Source organism: Panthera leo, chromosome C1 (assembly GCF_018350215.1).
Source record: "Panthera leo isolate Ple1 chromosome C1, P.leo_Ple1_pat1.1, whole genome shotgun sequence".
NCBI classification, from domain to species: Eukaryota; Metazoa; Chordata; class Mammalia; order Carnivora; family Felidae; genus Panthera; species Panthera leo.
In genome coordinates, this window is record NC_056686.1 from 181868448 (window position 1) to 181885420 (window position 16973).

The 16973-nt window shown below is 37.8% G+C and overlaps 1 protein-coding gene and 1 long non-coding RNA gene across 7 annotated transcripts in view; one reads left to right on the forward strand and one right to left on the reverse strand.

Annotated features, from left to right (window-relative positions):
• Positions 1–16248, reverse strand: part of LOC122226428 — a 34911-nt gene extending 18663 nt beyond the window's left edge. The window contains exons 1-2 of the long non-coding RNA XR_006205625.1: positions 16150–16248; positions 12669–12761 (exon numbers count right to left, since the gene is read on the reverse strand). This is a non-coding gene — a long non-coding RNA (uncharacterized LOC122226428). The remainder of the gene's footprint in view (positions 1–12668; positions 12762–16149) is intronic.
• Positions 16249–16323: 75 nt separating this feature from the next.
• Positions 16324–16973, forward strand: part of CCDC150 (coiled-coil domain containing 150) — an 87205-nt gene continuing 86555 nt past the window's right edge. For 4 of the 6 annotated variants that reach the window (XM_042949544.1, XM_042949545.1, XM_042949546.1 and 1 more), the window contains exon 1: positions 16324–16437. In XM_042949544.1, the coding sequence (XP_042805478.1) occupies positions 16402–16437 (36 nt within the window). In that variant the 5' untranslated portion in view covers positions 16324–16401. Of the gene's footprint in view, positions 16521–16973 lie in introns of all 6 variants that reach the window. The other 2 variants (XM_042949548.1, XM_042949547.1) reach the window with 1 other exon arrangement.

Genomic DNA, 16973 nt, shown 5'->3' on the forward strand with positions numbered 1-16973 from the left:
GGTGCTGGTTGAAGCCATGTTTCCTGAGTCCGCAACAGAAATGAGGTCAAGAAGAGATAAACAAGGGCACCTGGGTGGCTCAGTTGGTTAAGTGTCTGACTCTTGATTTTGGCTGAGGTCATTATCTCACAGTTTGTGAATTTGAGCCCTGCTTCGGGCTCTGTGCTGACAGTGTAGAGCCTTCTTGGGATTCTCTCTCCCTGTCTTTCTGCCCCTCCCCTGCTCACACTACCACTGGCTCTCTCTCTCAAAATAAATAAATAAACATTAAAGAAAAAAGAAGAGATAAGCAGAAGTGAGAGTGGGTGGATGGAAGTGGTTGAGAGAAAGAGAGATTGGGCCTCAGATTTCATGACATAATTTGACTCCTTGGATCTATTTGTGCCTTAGCTAACTGCAGTAGTTTCTTATTGCTGTTTTAACAAATGGCCAAAAATGTAGTGGCCTAAAACATTATAATTTATTACCTTACAGTTCTGGAGGTCAGAAATCCAAAATCAATCTTAATGAGCTAAAGTCAAAGTATTGGCAGGACCTGTTCCTTCTAGAGATTCTAGAGGAGAATCTGGTTCCTTGCTTTTACTAGATGCTAGGGCCTGCTTGCATTCTTGGGCTCATGGCCCTTTTCTCCATCTTCAAAACCAGCAGCATAGAATTTTCAAATCTCTTTGTCTCTATGTCTCTATTTTTCTTTCTGACCTCTGCTTCCTTGGGAGCTTTCTACCACAAAAACCTTTAGGATCCTCTACATTAGCCTTTTAATCACACTAACCCCATCCCTAGGCTCGCAAAAAAATATATATATATATATTTTCTTCTTCTCTTCCTCTTGTCACTTGCAAACAGGAGTTCTAACTGACCATACAATTTCTTGTACAAAATCTAACAGAATAAGTATTTTGAGTCCACTTTGATTTATCATTGCCTATAAGCCTCTTCACGCAGGTCAACATGGCTTCATCATAGGAATTCATCCACCCAGTGTACTCTAGTAAAGATTCTCAGGATTCATGGGTATTGATGTCCTGGGTAAATCAAACAATGATCTTGTCTTTTCCATATTCCTAACCCCAAGAGGTTTAAGATGTTACAGCAAAATTACCACCAAATAGTAGCCTATGAATTATTAAGATACTATTTAGAATGGGCTTATGCCCTGGAAATCTCATCTCCTTAATTCTTTACAGGAGTTAAAACCTTATACAAAGAAAAACTCTAGACAACATATGAAAGCAACTACTTGAGCACTCTGAGTAAAAACAGCAAGTCATGGAGACTTCTTTCATGGAGAAGACTGAACACTTGAAAGACCTTTACGGGGGTGAGTTTCTTTTCTTTTCTTTCCTTTTCTTTTCTTTTCTTTTCTTTTCTTTGCTTTGCTTTGCTTTGCTTTGCTTTGCTTTTTTTTTTTTCTCTCTCTCTGTTATCTATTGTTTCAGTGTTGACCTAAAGAAAACTTCAGTTGTATGTAACTATGTATCAACATGGACAACTATAACTCTGAGAGAAATTCCATCTTTCTAACCACAGTACTGGAAAAGGGGCCCTCAGAAATTGTAGAGAATAATGGAAATATCAGAGAGCAGAGAGCTGGAGAATATCTTCTAATTCTGTGTATGAACCAACATAAGCCCCAGGCTCACTCCCAAGCTATGCATGCACGGAATAGATGTCAGAGCCTCACCATATAATATTTTAACTGTCTAGGACACAATCTGGAATTACTCAACATACAAAGAACCAGGAAAATATGACCAACTTTTAAGAGAAAAGACAATCAACAGATGCAAAGTCTGAGATAACCCAGATCGGGGCAAACTTTTTCCGTAAACAGACAGATAGAAGGAATATTTTAGGTTATGTGGGCCATATTGTCTCTGTCACAACTCAACTCTGTCATTGTGGTACAAAAGCAGTTATAGATAATATTTCAATGAATGAATATAACTATGTTCTAATAAAATTGTGTTTACGGAAACAAATTTGAATTTCATATAATTTTGACATGTCACAAAATATTAGCTTTCTTTTGATTTTTCTCCCAATCATTTAAAACTTTAATCTTAGTTAAAGCTTTAGTTTAGTATGGAAACAATTCTTTGCTCATGGGCCATACAAAAACAGGCAGCAGGTTAGATTTGGTTCACAGGCCTTCACTTGCTGACTCTTGGTCTAGCTGTTGGAAGTAACACTCTAAAGTATATAGGAGCACCTGCATGGCTCAATAAGTTAAGTGTTCAACTTTGGCTCGGGCCATGATCTCACAGTTCATGGGTTCAAGCCTCGCATTGGGCTCTGTGCTGACAGCTCAGAGCCTGGACCCTGCTTCGGATTCTGTGTCTCCCTCTCTGTCTGCTCCTCCCCTGTTCATGCTCTGTCTGTCAAAAAATAAATAAACATTAAAAAAAATTTTAAGTAGCTATTGTAACAATACTCCATGAAGTGAAGGTAAACATTCTTGAAATGAATGGAAAGATACTCAAAGTTCTCAACTGAGAAATGGAAATTATCTCTATCTATCTACTATAACAAATTGGAATTTTGAAACAGAAAAATATATATAAAATAAATGTTAAGAAACTCAGGAAATCTTCAAATACTCTTTGTAATGCTCTGCTCCACCAAGATACCCAATAGGATTAAAATGAGCTTTATGAGGAATAAAACAGATAATTTCTGAAGCAGAATGAAGTTTTATAGCACAGGACCTCAGACCTAAAACCTCTAGATACTGGATGTTATTTTATTCTTATGGGGACTGGGGAAAGGGAATGGGAAATGTGTTATCAACTAGAGAGTACCTGGGAGATAAAAACATTTTTGTCATTTTTAGTATTTGTTTTTTGCTTTATTATTATATCTTTTTAAGTTTTTATTATAAAAGTAATACATATCTATAAAAAATTTCCCAATGATACACAAGTATTTATGTTAATACATAAAATATAAAGTGGAAGGAAGTTAGTTCTCATCTCCCAACTCCAATCCTGAGAGATAAATACTAACAGTTTATGTACCTTCTCAAACTCTTTACTAGGCACATAAAATAAATATATTCAAAAGTTTTTCTTTTAAATAAAAATAGGATGCCATACATATCTTACGATTGTTCTTTTCATCCAGCAATGTGAGGTGCACAGTTTCCATTTAGTATATTCAGATATACTCATTCTCTTTGATGGCTGTTTAGTGTTACTGTACTATTAGTACCTAACCACTTCCTGTTGAAGATTGTGGTAGATTAAATTACAGATTCCAATTTTCCACTCTCCTATAGTCCATCTAACACCCTTGCTGTGGCTTCCTAGTGATCTTGGTATAATTTCCTATGTCTTGACTTCAGCTTGGCCACATTACATACTTTGGCCATTGGGATGTTACTAGATGTGACACAGGCAGAGGCTTGAAATGTGCTTGTGCACTTGGGCTGCCCTCTGGTTCTTCTATCACTCTCAGGAAGAGCATGCTCCAGGTAGTCACTGACCCCCTTTGCCTTCCTCTCTTGGAATGAGACCACACAGAGCTTTCCCAGCCAGCTTGTAGACATTGTGATTCTGAGAATAAATGCTTTCTTTTGTATGACACTGAGTTTTAGAGTGTTTTCTGTTATGCGGTATCACATTTTATTATAAAAAATTTATAATAAGTATCCATCCGTTTATGCAACTTTCAGCCAGATAAATTCCTAGAAGCATAATAGTTAAGTCAAATCTTAGTATTTTTTAAGCTAGCTAGCTAATGTGGGTGATGGTAAATATTAACATTTGTTAAGCATTTTCTACATTCCAGATTCTAAGTCTTTCACATGCATCAAGAACTATAAAGGGTATGAGCTTTTATCCTACTTGCAAGCTAACAAGTTATCTTGCCACAGTTTCGTAGATGCTGACAAAGACATGAAACTCCCAAATCAGAGACAAAGGACTTTGTTACTTAGGACAAGCAGCATATGTAGCAGCAGGTTTGTATTAGTTCCCCTTTCTCCTAAGCACCAGAGAGGCATCACAGATTGGCTCAGGTGGATAACTGCACATGGATTATGTTACAGGAAGGGATCCTTGAGTTTAGGGAATCCAAATCTTTTATAAAAGTTAGTAAGCAAACCTGCCTTTGTTCCAGTGGCAGACAGTCTATGTTTCAAGACTGTTCCCTATACAAATCTTCTTGAAAAGATAGACCAGAACAAAGGGAGATCAATGCCTCTCCTTACAAGTCATAGAGAAATAGGAGAGATCTATGGACGATTGTCTTCTAATGGTATTATTAACTTAATTCTCTCTACTTTACAAATATGTAGACTAAAGCACAGGGAATTTAGTAACTTTCCCAAGGTCATACAGCTAAAGAATAGGAGAGTCAGGCATATTGGTCAATATTTCTAGGACAAAGATTTTTGTTTAAGAAAAATCTGAGGAACCCAATTCTTTCATTATCATATAAGAAGTAGTCCTTTTGATTTTATTAAGCTGTTCAGTTTATATAAGAAAAGAAATTGTATCTTGATAGCACTATAGCTAGAGAAGACTTTTTTCATAAATAATTATTTTAAGAAGCCAGGATGCTTTCCAGGAAGGCAGTATATAGGGGTAGAAAATGAAACCAGTCAAGCTGTCAAGGACTTCAAGAGACAATATGCACTTCAGACCTAATGTAGAAGTTTGATTTTATCATCAATACGTTCAATTAAATTTACTACCTTGGCGGGCCCTCTGTATTGATTGTTATGGAGAAACAACGAAGAAAGAAATGTAAATATGGATTTTCTATTTGTTGAGAGCCAGAAGAGAAACAATTCTATTACACTTTGGATGCAACATATTTCTGCTGTGACACTGATACATAGCTTACCTCAGAGCCTTGTATTTTGAAGGGCTGGACTAATCTTTGTTGACTATAACCAAGAGCATTCTTGTTGTTTTCAGGAATACTTGTTGGAATGTATTACTTGTGTTTAACTCATCATATCAGTTCTTTAAGATATGTGTGTATGTGCATATTTTCAATGTGTTTTTAAGAGAGAGATGTGATTTTCCCCAAAGTCATAGAAAAATGAATAATGTTTTGACCCTTTTCATTCCATAAATAAAACAATTTTATGCTATTCATCTGATTTATTGACTCATGGAATTCAAGGACATACTCAATATCTAAGAATGTAACTACGTCTCAGAAACAACTGAACCAAGGTCCTGACTACAGTTATAACATTTCACTCAGATGTTGAATTCTAAATAACCACTTATAGATCTTATTTTGCAACGGTTTTCCCATTTTTGCATTGATTCTCTTGACCAAAAATCATGTAGAAGAGAATTTTATGCTAAGGACATACATATAGAACCATGTAGGAAAATGGAAATCCCTGCAGTCACTATGGAACTAGGGCGTAGGTTGTAAACAAAAGGAGCAGAGCTGGAGAGACCCTCAATGAATCTGTACCTTCCCCCTGATATCCTAAAGCAAGTTGCAGTTTACTCTTTGTACGTAAGATGCCACAAATGAAAATAGGCAAGAAAAGGAGATATAAATAATAAAAACAAAATAACTAAGTCTGTGATGATAATACTTATGCTACCAAACCTGCAGGTTAAGACTACAGGTCTTAACGATTGGTTCAATCATTCAATTCTGATACATATGTTGTAGACATTTAGAATTAGCTATATAATACTACCCCATTCTCTCCAATAAAACTTAGGTAGTCCTCAATGCTTACTGACTGATTCATTCATTTATTCAACTTTATACATTGAGATTTTCTATATGCCGGGAATTTTACCAGTTCTGAAGTACAATTGAAGTACTTTGAAGAAGTACGTTTATTTTATTTTTTGAATAGGTCATACATTCAAACAATTTAAAAATCAAAATAATCCTGGGGCATCTGGATGTCTCAGTCAGTTAAGTGGCCGACTTTTTTTTTTTTTTTTTTTGGTAATGTTTATTTTTTTTTTCCAACGTTTTTTATTTACTTTTGGGACAGAGAGAGACAGAGCATGAACGGGGGAGGGTCAGAGAGAGAGGGAGACACAGAATCGGAAACAGGCTCCAGGCTCCAAACTATCAGCCCAGAGCCTGACGCGGGGCTCGAACTCACGGACCGCGAGATCGTGACCTGGCTGAAGTCGGACGCTTAACCGACTGCGCCACCCAGGCGCCCCGGTAATGTTTATTTTTGAGACAGAGCATGAGCAAGGGAGGGGCAGACAGAGGGGGACACAGTATCTGAAACAGGCTCCAGGCTCTGAGCTGTCAGCATAGAGCCCAATGCGAGGCTTGAACCCATGAACTATGAGATCATGACCAGAGCCAAAGTCAGATGCTTAACCAACTGAGCCACGCAGGTGCCCCTAAGTGGATGACTTTTGATCTCAGCTCAGGTCTTGATCTCGGGGTCATGAGTTCAAGCCCCACACTGGTTTCCACACTCGGCATGAAGTTTACTTAAAAAAATAAAATTAGGGGCGCCTGGGTGGCTCAGACGGTTAAGCGGCCGACTTCGGCTCAGGTCATGATCTGGCAGTCCATGAGTTGGAGCCCCGTGTCGGGCTCTGTGCTGACAGCTCAGAGCCTGGAGCCTGTTTCAGATTCTGTGTCTCCCTCTCTCTGACCCTCCCCCGTTCGTGCTCTGTCTCTCTCTGTCTCAAAAATAAATAAACGTTAAAAATTTTTTTTAAAATAAATAAAATTAAATAAAATAATAAAATCAAAATAATACTAAAAGGTATATACTGTAAAGTTTTATTTGCATAGAAGTTCCCATCTACCTTTTTCCTCATCCTATGTATCCTACAGGTAGCGTGGCCATATATCCTGGTTTTCCTAGAACATTTCCAGTTTGTGCCTTTTGTCTTGTTTTAATTATTAATAATGTCACCTTTTATTTTCAAAAGCGTTCTAGTTTAAATAATAAACATGAGAGGAAAAAATCAATAAACTTGAACACAATCAAGAAAATCAATGAACCCAAAAGCTACTCCTCTGAAAAAAAAATCAATAAAATTGATAAAATTTTAGCCAGATTAACCAGGAAAAAAAAGAGAGAGAAAAAAAAGAGAGAGAGAGAGAAGACAAAAACTACTAGTACTAGAAATGAAAGAGAAATTGTCATGACAGATCCATGCAGACAGTAGAAAGATAATAAGGTAAGACTACCAATAACTCTAAACCCATAAATCAACAACTTGGAAAAAAATGGACAAATTAAAAAGATACAAACTACCTAAACTCACTCAAACAAAACAACAACAACAACAACAACAAAAAAAACAAACAAACAAAAACCCAATAGTCTGATAACTATAAAAGATATTGAATTTGTAGTTAAAAGACCTTCCAACAAAGACAATTTCAGGTCCAGATGCTTCACTGGCAAATTCTAAAAAATATTTAAGAAAAAAATAATGCCAATTCCATACAATGTCTTTCAGAAAATATAGGAAAAGGAAATACCCATACATTTTATGAGGGTAGAATTATCCTAATACCACAACCAAACACATTATAATGAAAGAAGAATAAAAACCAATATCCCTCCTCAAATACAGACATAAACCTCCTTGACAAACTATTAGCAAATCAAGTCTAGGAATGTATAAAAAGGATAATACAGATCAACCAAGTGTGTATTACCCTAAGAATGCAAGGTGGTTAAACTTTTGAAAAATCAATGTAATTAATCAGATTACTAGACTAAAGAAGAAAAAAATATATAATTATCTCAATAGTACTTGACAAAAATTAATACCTTTCACAATAAAAACTCTCAGGAAAGTAGGAATGGCCAGAAACTTACATATCCTGATAAAGGACAACCATAATAACCCTACAACTAATATCAAATTTAGTGCGAACAAGGCAAGGATATCTTTCTTTCACTACTCCTATTAAAAATCCTAATCAATGTAACAAATGAGAAATGAGAACAAGATGAGAAACAAATGAGAAAGAGAAAGTTATTCAGATTATGAGGGGAAAAATGCTCTATTTGCAGATGACAGGATTTTTTATGTAGAAAATCCCAAAGAATACATTTTTTAAAAGTTCCTAAAACTAATAAGTGAGTTTAGCAAGGTCGCAGGATAAAAGATCAAAATACAAAAGTCAAGTATGCTTCTATACACTATTTCTATATTCTATATATTTCTATGTTGTAACAATGAGCACTCAGATTTGAAACTTAAAAAACTGCTATTTAAAATAACACCCCAAAATGAAAACGTAGATATAAATCTATGAAACTATGTATAGGACCTGTACGCTGAAAACGTCAAAATACTGATTAAAGAAGTCAAAGAAGACATAAAAAAGTGTAGAGATGTATCATGTTCATGGATTGATAGACTCCATAATATATTAAGTTCTCCCCAATTTGATATATAGATTCAGCATATTCCCAATTAAAACCCTAGCTGAATTTTGTGTAGGTATCAACAGGTTGATTTAAAATTTTCTAAGGAAAGGCAAAAGAACTAGAATAGCCAAAAAATTTTGAAAAAGAACAAGGTAGGAGGACTACACCTCCCGATTTCAAGAATTATTATAAACTACACTAACTGAACACAGGGTAGCACTGGTGGAAAGAGAGACACAAAGATCAATGAAACAGAATTGAGAGGCCAGAAACAGGCTCATGACTTTTAGGTAGATTAATTGATTTTTGACAAAGGTGCCAAGGCAATTCAATGGAGAAATCATGGGTAATTTTTCCAACAACAGTGCTAGAATAATTGGATGTCCCTAAGCAAAAACAAAAACAAAACCCTGACAACATATACCTCATCCCTTATTCATATACCTAAAGGTAAAACATAAAATGATACAACTTCTAGAAGAAAATGTAAGAAAAACAATTTGCATGACCTAGGACTAGGGTAGGAGTTTTTAGGTATGATATCAAAAGCACTAATCATAAAAGAAAAACTGGTAAGTAGGACTCTAACAAAATTAAAAACTTCTGGGGGTACCTGGTTGGTTTCGTCGGCAGAGCAAGCAACTCTTGATTTTAGGGTTGTAGGTTCAAGCCCCACATTGGGTATAAGGATTACTTAAAGTTAAAAACAAATCAAAAACTTCTGCCATGCAAAAGATAATGTCCAGAGAATAAAAAGACAAGCCACAGACGGGGAGAAAATGTTGTCAAAAAATATTTTGATAATGGGTTTGTATCTCAAAGAATTTATTTGAGAAATAAACCACCATTAATTAAGAAAACGAACCACTCGATTTTAACAATGGGCAAAAGATATATACATGTTGAAAATATGTTCAACTTCGTTAGTCATTGAGGAAATGGAAATTGAACCACAGCAAGATACTACTACACATTTAGTAAAATGGCTTAAAAATGCTAACAATATCAAGTGTGGACAATGATGAGGAGCAACTAAGAATGTCATACAATCTTACGGATGGACATGCAAAATGGTAGAGCCACTTTGGAAAGCAATTCGGCAGCTTCTTATTAATTTACCTAATAAATAATGCCACAATCCCACTCATAAGGGTTTATCCGAGAGAAATGAAAATTTTGTTTTCACACAAAAAGCTCTTTGCAAATGTTTATACCTGTTTTATTAATAATCACCAAAACCAGGAGCACCTGGGTGGCTCAGTTGGTTGAAGTCATCTGACTTCAGCTCAGGTCATGATCTCACAGTTCGTGAGTTCAGGCCCCATGTCAGGCTCTGTGCTGACAGCTCAGAGCCTGGAGCCTGCTTCAGATTCTGTGTCTCCCTCTCTCTCTGCCCCTCCCCTGCTCATGCTCTCTCTCTCAAAAATAAATAAAACATTAAAAATTAAAAAAAAAATCACCAAAAACTGGAAACAACCCAAATGTCCTTCAACCAGTGAATGAATAAGCAAACTCAGATGTATCCGTTCGGTGGAATGTTAGTAAGTTACATAAATGAATTATTATTATTTTTTTAAACAACAAAACCCACTTATTTCTCACAGTTCTAGAGGCTAGGAAGTCCAAGATCAAGACGCTGGCAGGTTCAGTGTCTGGTGAGGACCCTCTGCCTAGTTTGCTGATGGCTGCCCTGTTGTATCCTCAGATGGATGAGAGAGAGAGATCTTGTGTCTCTTTCTCTTTTTCTAAGAGCATTAATCCTACCCTCAGGACTTAGTCTAACCCTAACTGCCTTTCAACAGTTCTACCTCCCAATACCATCATGTTGGGGATTAGGGGTTCAACATATGAAATCTAGGGGTGAGGGTGACATTTAGTACATGGAGCATTATTTCTGCTACATCATGTTTTCCTAAAGTTTGTCAATGAAAGATTGAGGGAGGTATTGCTAGCCTACTACCAAAGCAGTGTCACGAAAATGTGTTTTTTTAATGTTTATTTTTGAAAGAGAGAGCACAAACGGGGAAGGGGGTAGAGAGAGAGAGGGAGACACAGAATCCGAAGCAGGCTCCAGGCTCTGAGCTGTCAGCACAGCGCCCCATGCAGGCAGAACTCACGAATTGGGATATCATGACCTGAGCTGAAGTTGGACGCTCAATGAGCTGAATGAGCCACCCAGGCGCCCCTATTTTTAGGCTTTTGAGAAGGAACCAAGTAGAGGAGGAAGGTGGGTAAGTGAAGGAGTAAGCTCCCTGGGGAGATAGTGGGAATGAGACCATGCCTGTGTCTGTATAAGGATAAACAATTCCACGGGCGCCTGGGTGACTCAGTTAAGCCTCCGACTCTTCATCTTGGCTCAGGTCATGATCTCATGGTTCGTGAGATGAAGCCCTGTGTTGGGTTCTGTGCTGACAGCACGGAGCCTGCTTGGGATTCTCTCTCTCTCCCTCTCCTCTCCCACCTCTCAAAAAATAAATAAACTTTAAAAAAGAATAAGCAATTCCACATATAACTATTTATTCAATTTGTTCTTCCTTGGGGTCTTCTCAGGACATCATTATCAACCTTTCAGTAACCTTATTAATTTAAAACAGTAGGATACTTTAGATAATCTTCAAGACCATGCTTTATCTTTATAGCTTTTTCTAGGAAGTCTATCATCCCAGAACTGAAAAGAACTTTCTGAGTTACAAATGAATTATTGATTCATGTAACAACATGGATGAATCTTAAATGCATCTGGTAACTGAGAGAGGTTAAACCCAAAAGGGTGGGACTCCATTAATGTGACATTTTGGAACAGCAAAATTATAGGTATGGAAAATATATCAGTGGTTGCTAGCGGTTAGGAGGTGGGGGGAGAGGTTGACTAGAAAGGGGAAGCATGATGGAGTTTTGAGTTTTGAGAGCGAGGAGAGTGTTCTCATGGTGGGAGACTAAGACTAATAACTTGTCAAACCCCATATAACTCTACACCACAAGAAGTGAATTTTACTGTACGTAAATTAAATAAAATCAACCAGGATGCACACAGAACACAAGATAGAATGCAGACTGGCACTCATGAATCTAACTGCATTACAAATAAATCAAATAGCCACACAGAAGCAGGTAGAGAAGAAAGGGGCTGATCTAAGTAACTTTGGAAAACAGTGTTTTGACTGGGCACTGTAAGGCGAAGGCATAAAGAACAGTACTCAAGCAATATGCTCTAGTTTTAAATTGTGTTTCTTTTTGGGCATGGGTTAGCAAGTTTTAAAACGACTTTATGCGTGTACTAGGGTTGAACAAACAAATAGATATATTGTAGATAATGAAAGTCAGGGCTCCAACAGTCAGAGAAAGAAGTTAAAAGTCAAGAAAGGACAAAGGGTGGAATAAGCTGTGGTGCTAATTTGAGTGGCAGTATCAGTAGGAACTCATGTTTTGTTTATTTATGTATATGCAAATATATATACAGATAGATAAAGAAATATAGACATGTATGTATATGCATGGATTGGTATGTAAACATGTATTTTCTAGCTCTACCTTTTGAGAGGAGATATCAGCAGCGATACCCTAGCATTTGATTTTAAATACCATTCTTTCATAAAAAGGAACAGGACTCCTTGGAAAAGGGGTTAAATCTGTGGTGAGGCAGGGAAAATACAAGATGAACTTGGAAATCTTGCAGTGACAAAAAGTAAGGCAGTGCTAAAAAAAAAAAAAAAAAAAAAAAAGGAAGAAGGGACACAGCAGCTCCTTCATGATCTCTGAATGGCCAAAGCTAGAACAATTTTATTGCTCGAGCCATAAAATGACAACAGTATTGAATTATAACCCAAAGGATAGAACAAATATCCATAAGCCCACACTGATATAAATACACAAATGAACAAATCCAAATAAATAAATGGGAAAAACCATAAATTCCTCCCTACCAAAGAATTCTAATTAATAAATGAGGAATATGGAAAGTCACCGTTAAGCACACCGCAATTAATAACTAGCTAAAATTAGTGAGTGAAAGTTGAAGGAGAAACAGGATACTTGCAAAGCCTCAAAGTATCTCCCCCCCAATATTTAATAGTAGTACAGAGAGGAACACAGAAATATTTTACTGGAGAAATCTAGTAGACATCACCTAAACAGGTGATGGACCTTAACTTTAACAGTTATAAGACACACACATTGTGTGCACCCCCAGACCTGATACACCCAAGAAGCGCACAACGTCACTTCTATGGTATTCGTCTCAAAATGAAGAATCTTGATCTAATCATGAGAAATCATGACAAACCCAAAATGAGGGGCATTTTAAAAAATAACTGACCAGCAGTCTTCAAAAAATCCCAGGGTCATGAAAGACAAAAGCTGAGGAAGGAGTCAGGACAAGTAAATGCCATGTAAAATCCTGGATTGTATCCTGGAACAGAAAAAGGACATTAGTGGGCAAACTGATGAAATTCAAATGAAGTTTGTCGTTTAGTTAATTGTTTAACACGAGTATTAATTTCTTTGCTTTGATCATTGTAGCATGACTATGTAAGAGGTTAACATTGGCGAAAGCTGGGCGAACGGTATATGGGAACTCTCTGCGCTGTTTTTGCAGCTCTTCTGTAAATTTAAAATTATTTCATAACACAAAATTGGTAAAAATCATTTTGGGTAAGATGAAAAATTATATGGTTGCCTTACCTGCCGAGGTAATAAAAGGTATTAATGTTGTTGGTTTCTTGTGTATCCTCTCAGTACTTATTTATATAAATACAATATTCTTATTTCTCCTGTTTCCATGTACCTTGCTTTTTTCATTTAAAATGTATCCTAGAAACTTTCCATAAATACATAGATTTCCCTCATTTTCTTTTCAATGTATTTCTTATCTTATAGTTAGATGCTGAAATTTCTGTCTTGACCCACTGTTGTCAAAATGTGCAGGAGATGGAATCAGATTCAAAAGCAGGACTTTGAAGACAGACCCAAGTCCCAATAACCATTCTGTCACTTACTGGCTGCATGGCTATCTCCTATGGGAACACAACTGCATCTTAAGGTTACAGCATGAATGGGGGAGGGTTAGAGAGAGAGGGAGACACAGAATCTGAAGGCTCCAGGCTTTGAGCTGTCAGCACAGAGCCCAATGCGGGGCTCGAATTCATGGACCGTGAGATCATGACCTGAGCCAAAGTCAGACGCTTAACCGACTGAGCCACCCAGGCGCCCCTTATGTATCATCTTATTAAGACAACAAGAGTATTCCAATCTTGGGAAATGTAAAATAGAGCTGCAGCAATATCACCATAATCTTGATTGTTCTGAAATTCGGTCACTAGAACAATCTGAAAATATATATATATTATATATGCATATATAGTCAAGAGACTGAGAAATAGCCTCTGTCTGTAGAAGCATTCATTAGTTCACTCACTTAATAAGGAGGACTTACCAAGCATTGTAAGCCTGGCTGTGTGCCGGGCATTGTGCTTGGTGTTGAAAATAATAAGCTCAAAATAAGAACAAAACTCCCATCTTTAACTTACTTACAGCCTAATTAAGGGTAGATAAGACACACTGACAGTTATAATGCAATGCAGTAAACTATGGGAGCAAATAGAATGGCTTCACAGAAGAGGTTACATTTCTGTTGGGTTCACCAGGCAGACTAGAGGAAGGGCATGCCTGGCAGAGGATACACAGCCTGCACGCACAGAAACATGCTGGTATGCTTGAATTCAAGCTTTTTTGGAGTGACCAGGTGCAGATATGGCTGGTGGATTAGGCTGAGGTCATAAGCAGTTTCTATTTCTTCCTGTTCAGTGGAAAGCTACTAGTTCAAAGGGAGAACTATTAAATGGTTCTTTTTTTTTTTTTTTTTAATGTTTTTATTTAGCTTTGAGAGAAAGAGAGACCAGCGCAAACACACATGCAGGGGAGGGGCAAAGAGAGAGAGGGAGAGAGAATATCCGAAGTGGGCTCTGTGCTGACAGCAGAGAGCCCAATGCGGGACTTGAACTCACAAACCAGGAGATCATGACCTGAGCTCAAGTCCAACGCAAAAAGACTGAGCCACCCAGGTGCCCCTATTATATGTCTTTAAGCAAGAGACAGAAATAATTGGATTTACAGTTGACTTTCAAACAACATGGGTTTGAACTGCATGGGTCCACTTATATATGGATATTTTAAATAAATACAGCATAATACTCTAAATGTATTTTCTCATCCTTACGATTTTCTTAACATTTTTTTCTTTAGTTTACATTATTGTAAAAACAGAAAATATGTTAATCAAATCTATTTTATTTGTAAGACTTCAACAGTGGACTATTAAGGATTCTGGGGTATCAAAAGTTATACATGAAATTTTGAACACATGGTGTTTCAGGGCCAGTAACCCCCATGTTGTTGTTGGGTCAACTGTGATTTTTAAGATCACTTTAGCAGATATATAAAGGTTGCATTGGGAAGGGTGATCAGAAAACCAATTAGAAGTCTAATGTGGTATTTTAGTGAGAGAATATATGGTTTTCATGGAATCTCAAGCTTTCGATGACTGAAAAGACTTTTATCAATGGGTCAAGACATATAAAAGCCATTTATCACTTGAAAATCAAGAGTGAAATCAGACAAAAAATCAATATTCTTAGGCACTTAAAAAAATAAAAACAGACTTTTTATATAATGAATTCTCAGGTATCCAAGACTGATTCTCTAGCAGATGAATTCGTTTATTGAAGAATTCAGATTCTGTTCTCTAACTTTGTAATTGCTTAAGTTCTTATATGGTTTTCCAGGTGGTAGAAAGGAAAAGAAATGAAAAACAGTAAACTTAATCAATTGGCTCCCTGACTGTTGCTTAACATGCGGATTCAGGAAGGTGAAAATGCTCATTACATTGAAGTGTGTGGCTATCTGTGGAGGGCATACACATATAGCTCATCTCCGCAGATAAATCAGACATCATTGAAAATGTACATACTGAGAGAATAACTGGCTCTTTGTGTTGATGCTCTAAAGTACTCTCCCACTTTTCCTATTAAAAGCTTTATTTGGTCCCTCCACCTGAATAATGTATGCAGGGCTCATTTCTCTTTTACCAGACGGGCTCACAGTTTAATGAATACATCTTACAGCTGTGGTTTGATAGACATTCTTTCTATCTCATGTTGAAGCTTGGCTATCAGAATTATCAAAATAGCCAGATCATTTCAGTCAGGCACTTGCTTAGCAAATGAGGACTCATCTGGAATTTGACTGCATTCATTTGAGGGCTAAAGTTATTCTCAGCTGCGCCCCCAAGGAGATTAAGAGAAACGCCTTAATTGCCCTGATGGTGGTAACAGGTGTTCTCTTCAGCTACCTAAATGCAAAGCCATGTTGTCTTTTCACTGGAGGCTTCTCATCAAGTGTGAGTTCCCAGCCTTACAGCAAAACAACTTTAAAACGGCTGCAGTATTATTTTCAAATCTTTCTTCTTTCTTAGCTATTTATAGCCCTATTTAGAAATACCTATTCACTTCCCGGTTGACAAGGCAAGAAATAGATTATGCTGATGAAACAAAAGACAAGCGAACAGAAAACATGACTTTTACTCTCCGTCTGGCCATGGACGAGGATAAAGAGGCCCTTGGTTTTTCCTTCGAGAGAAGAATGTTTGAGTTTGTATTTTTAATATTTTTTTAATGCTCATTAACAAAGGCTGTTGTATTTTCTTATCGTTCAGAAGTTACTTGTTACTTTAGTCCTCCTAAAACTAAAATCATTTTCTAATCATGGATTTCTCCTGTTACAGGGTATGTTTGCCAAATTACCTAAGTGCCGCCGGTTCACCCGGGTAGAACCAGTAATTCTGCAAAGTAGACAGGACAATCCGTGAGGTTGAGTGGGAGGAAACTACATATCCCGGCATGCCTCGCTAGCGAGCACAATGGAGCCCTGTCGTCATCCGGGGTCACGGGGCTGAGCCTTCCTTACGCACGGCCGGATTCCGGCCTGGGTCCCGCCGCGGGCGGAGGGCCCTCCTGGGCCGGGAAAACTGCAATTCCCGGCATGCGCTGCCACGGATGCGCCTGCGTACAGGAGCTACCGCGCCGGAGCGGGTTGGTTTAAAGTGCGTTTAGTTCCATGGAAACCCGCCTACCTGCTGCGGGACAGAGTTACAGGCGGACGGATGGACTGTGGGGTAAGGGCGACCGTGCCGTGGACCGGTTAATCCGGGAACGGAGGTGCTGGGCCCGCGGGGGAGAGCTGGCAGCTCACATAAGACCACCATCACCTGTCCCTTTTGCCTTTTGTCCTCCCTGGCAGAGTTTAGTCTCGTCCTCTGGACGTCGGGACCCTGATTTACGGCGCTTCTGTGCTTGATGCGAGTGAAAACCGTTTAGGAGCAAAGTTTGCATTGGCCTGGCTCTAGCTGAGGGAAGGAGGATAGCTACCAGAGAGGGCCTCCAGATGAGCCCCAACACCACCTTTTCTTTTTGTTTGGCTGGAGGTTATCGGTTCCTAGAAAAGCCATTTTGACGTTTTTGTTTGTTTGTTTTTAATTACAATTAATTAATTATAACACCGGTTATATTCCCTGATCTGTTTATTAGAATGCAGGTGTCAGGAATTGGCTTTCGTTCATTGAAATTTC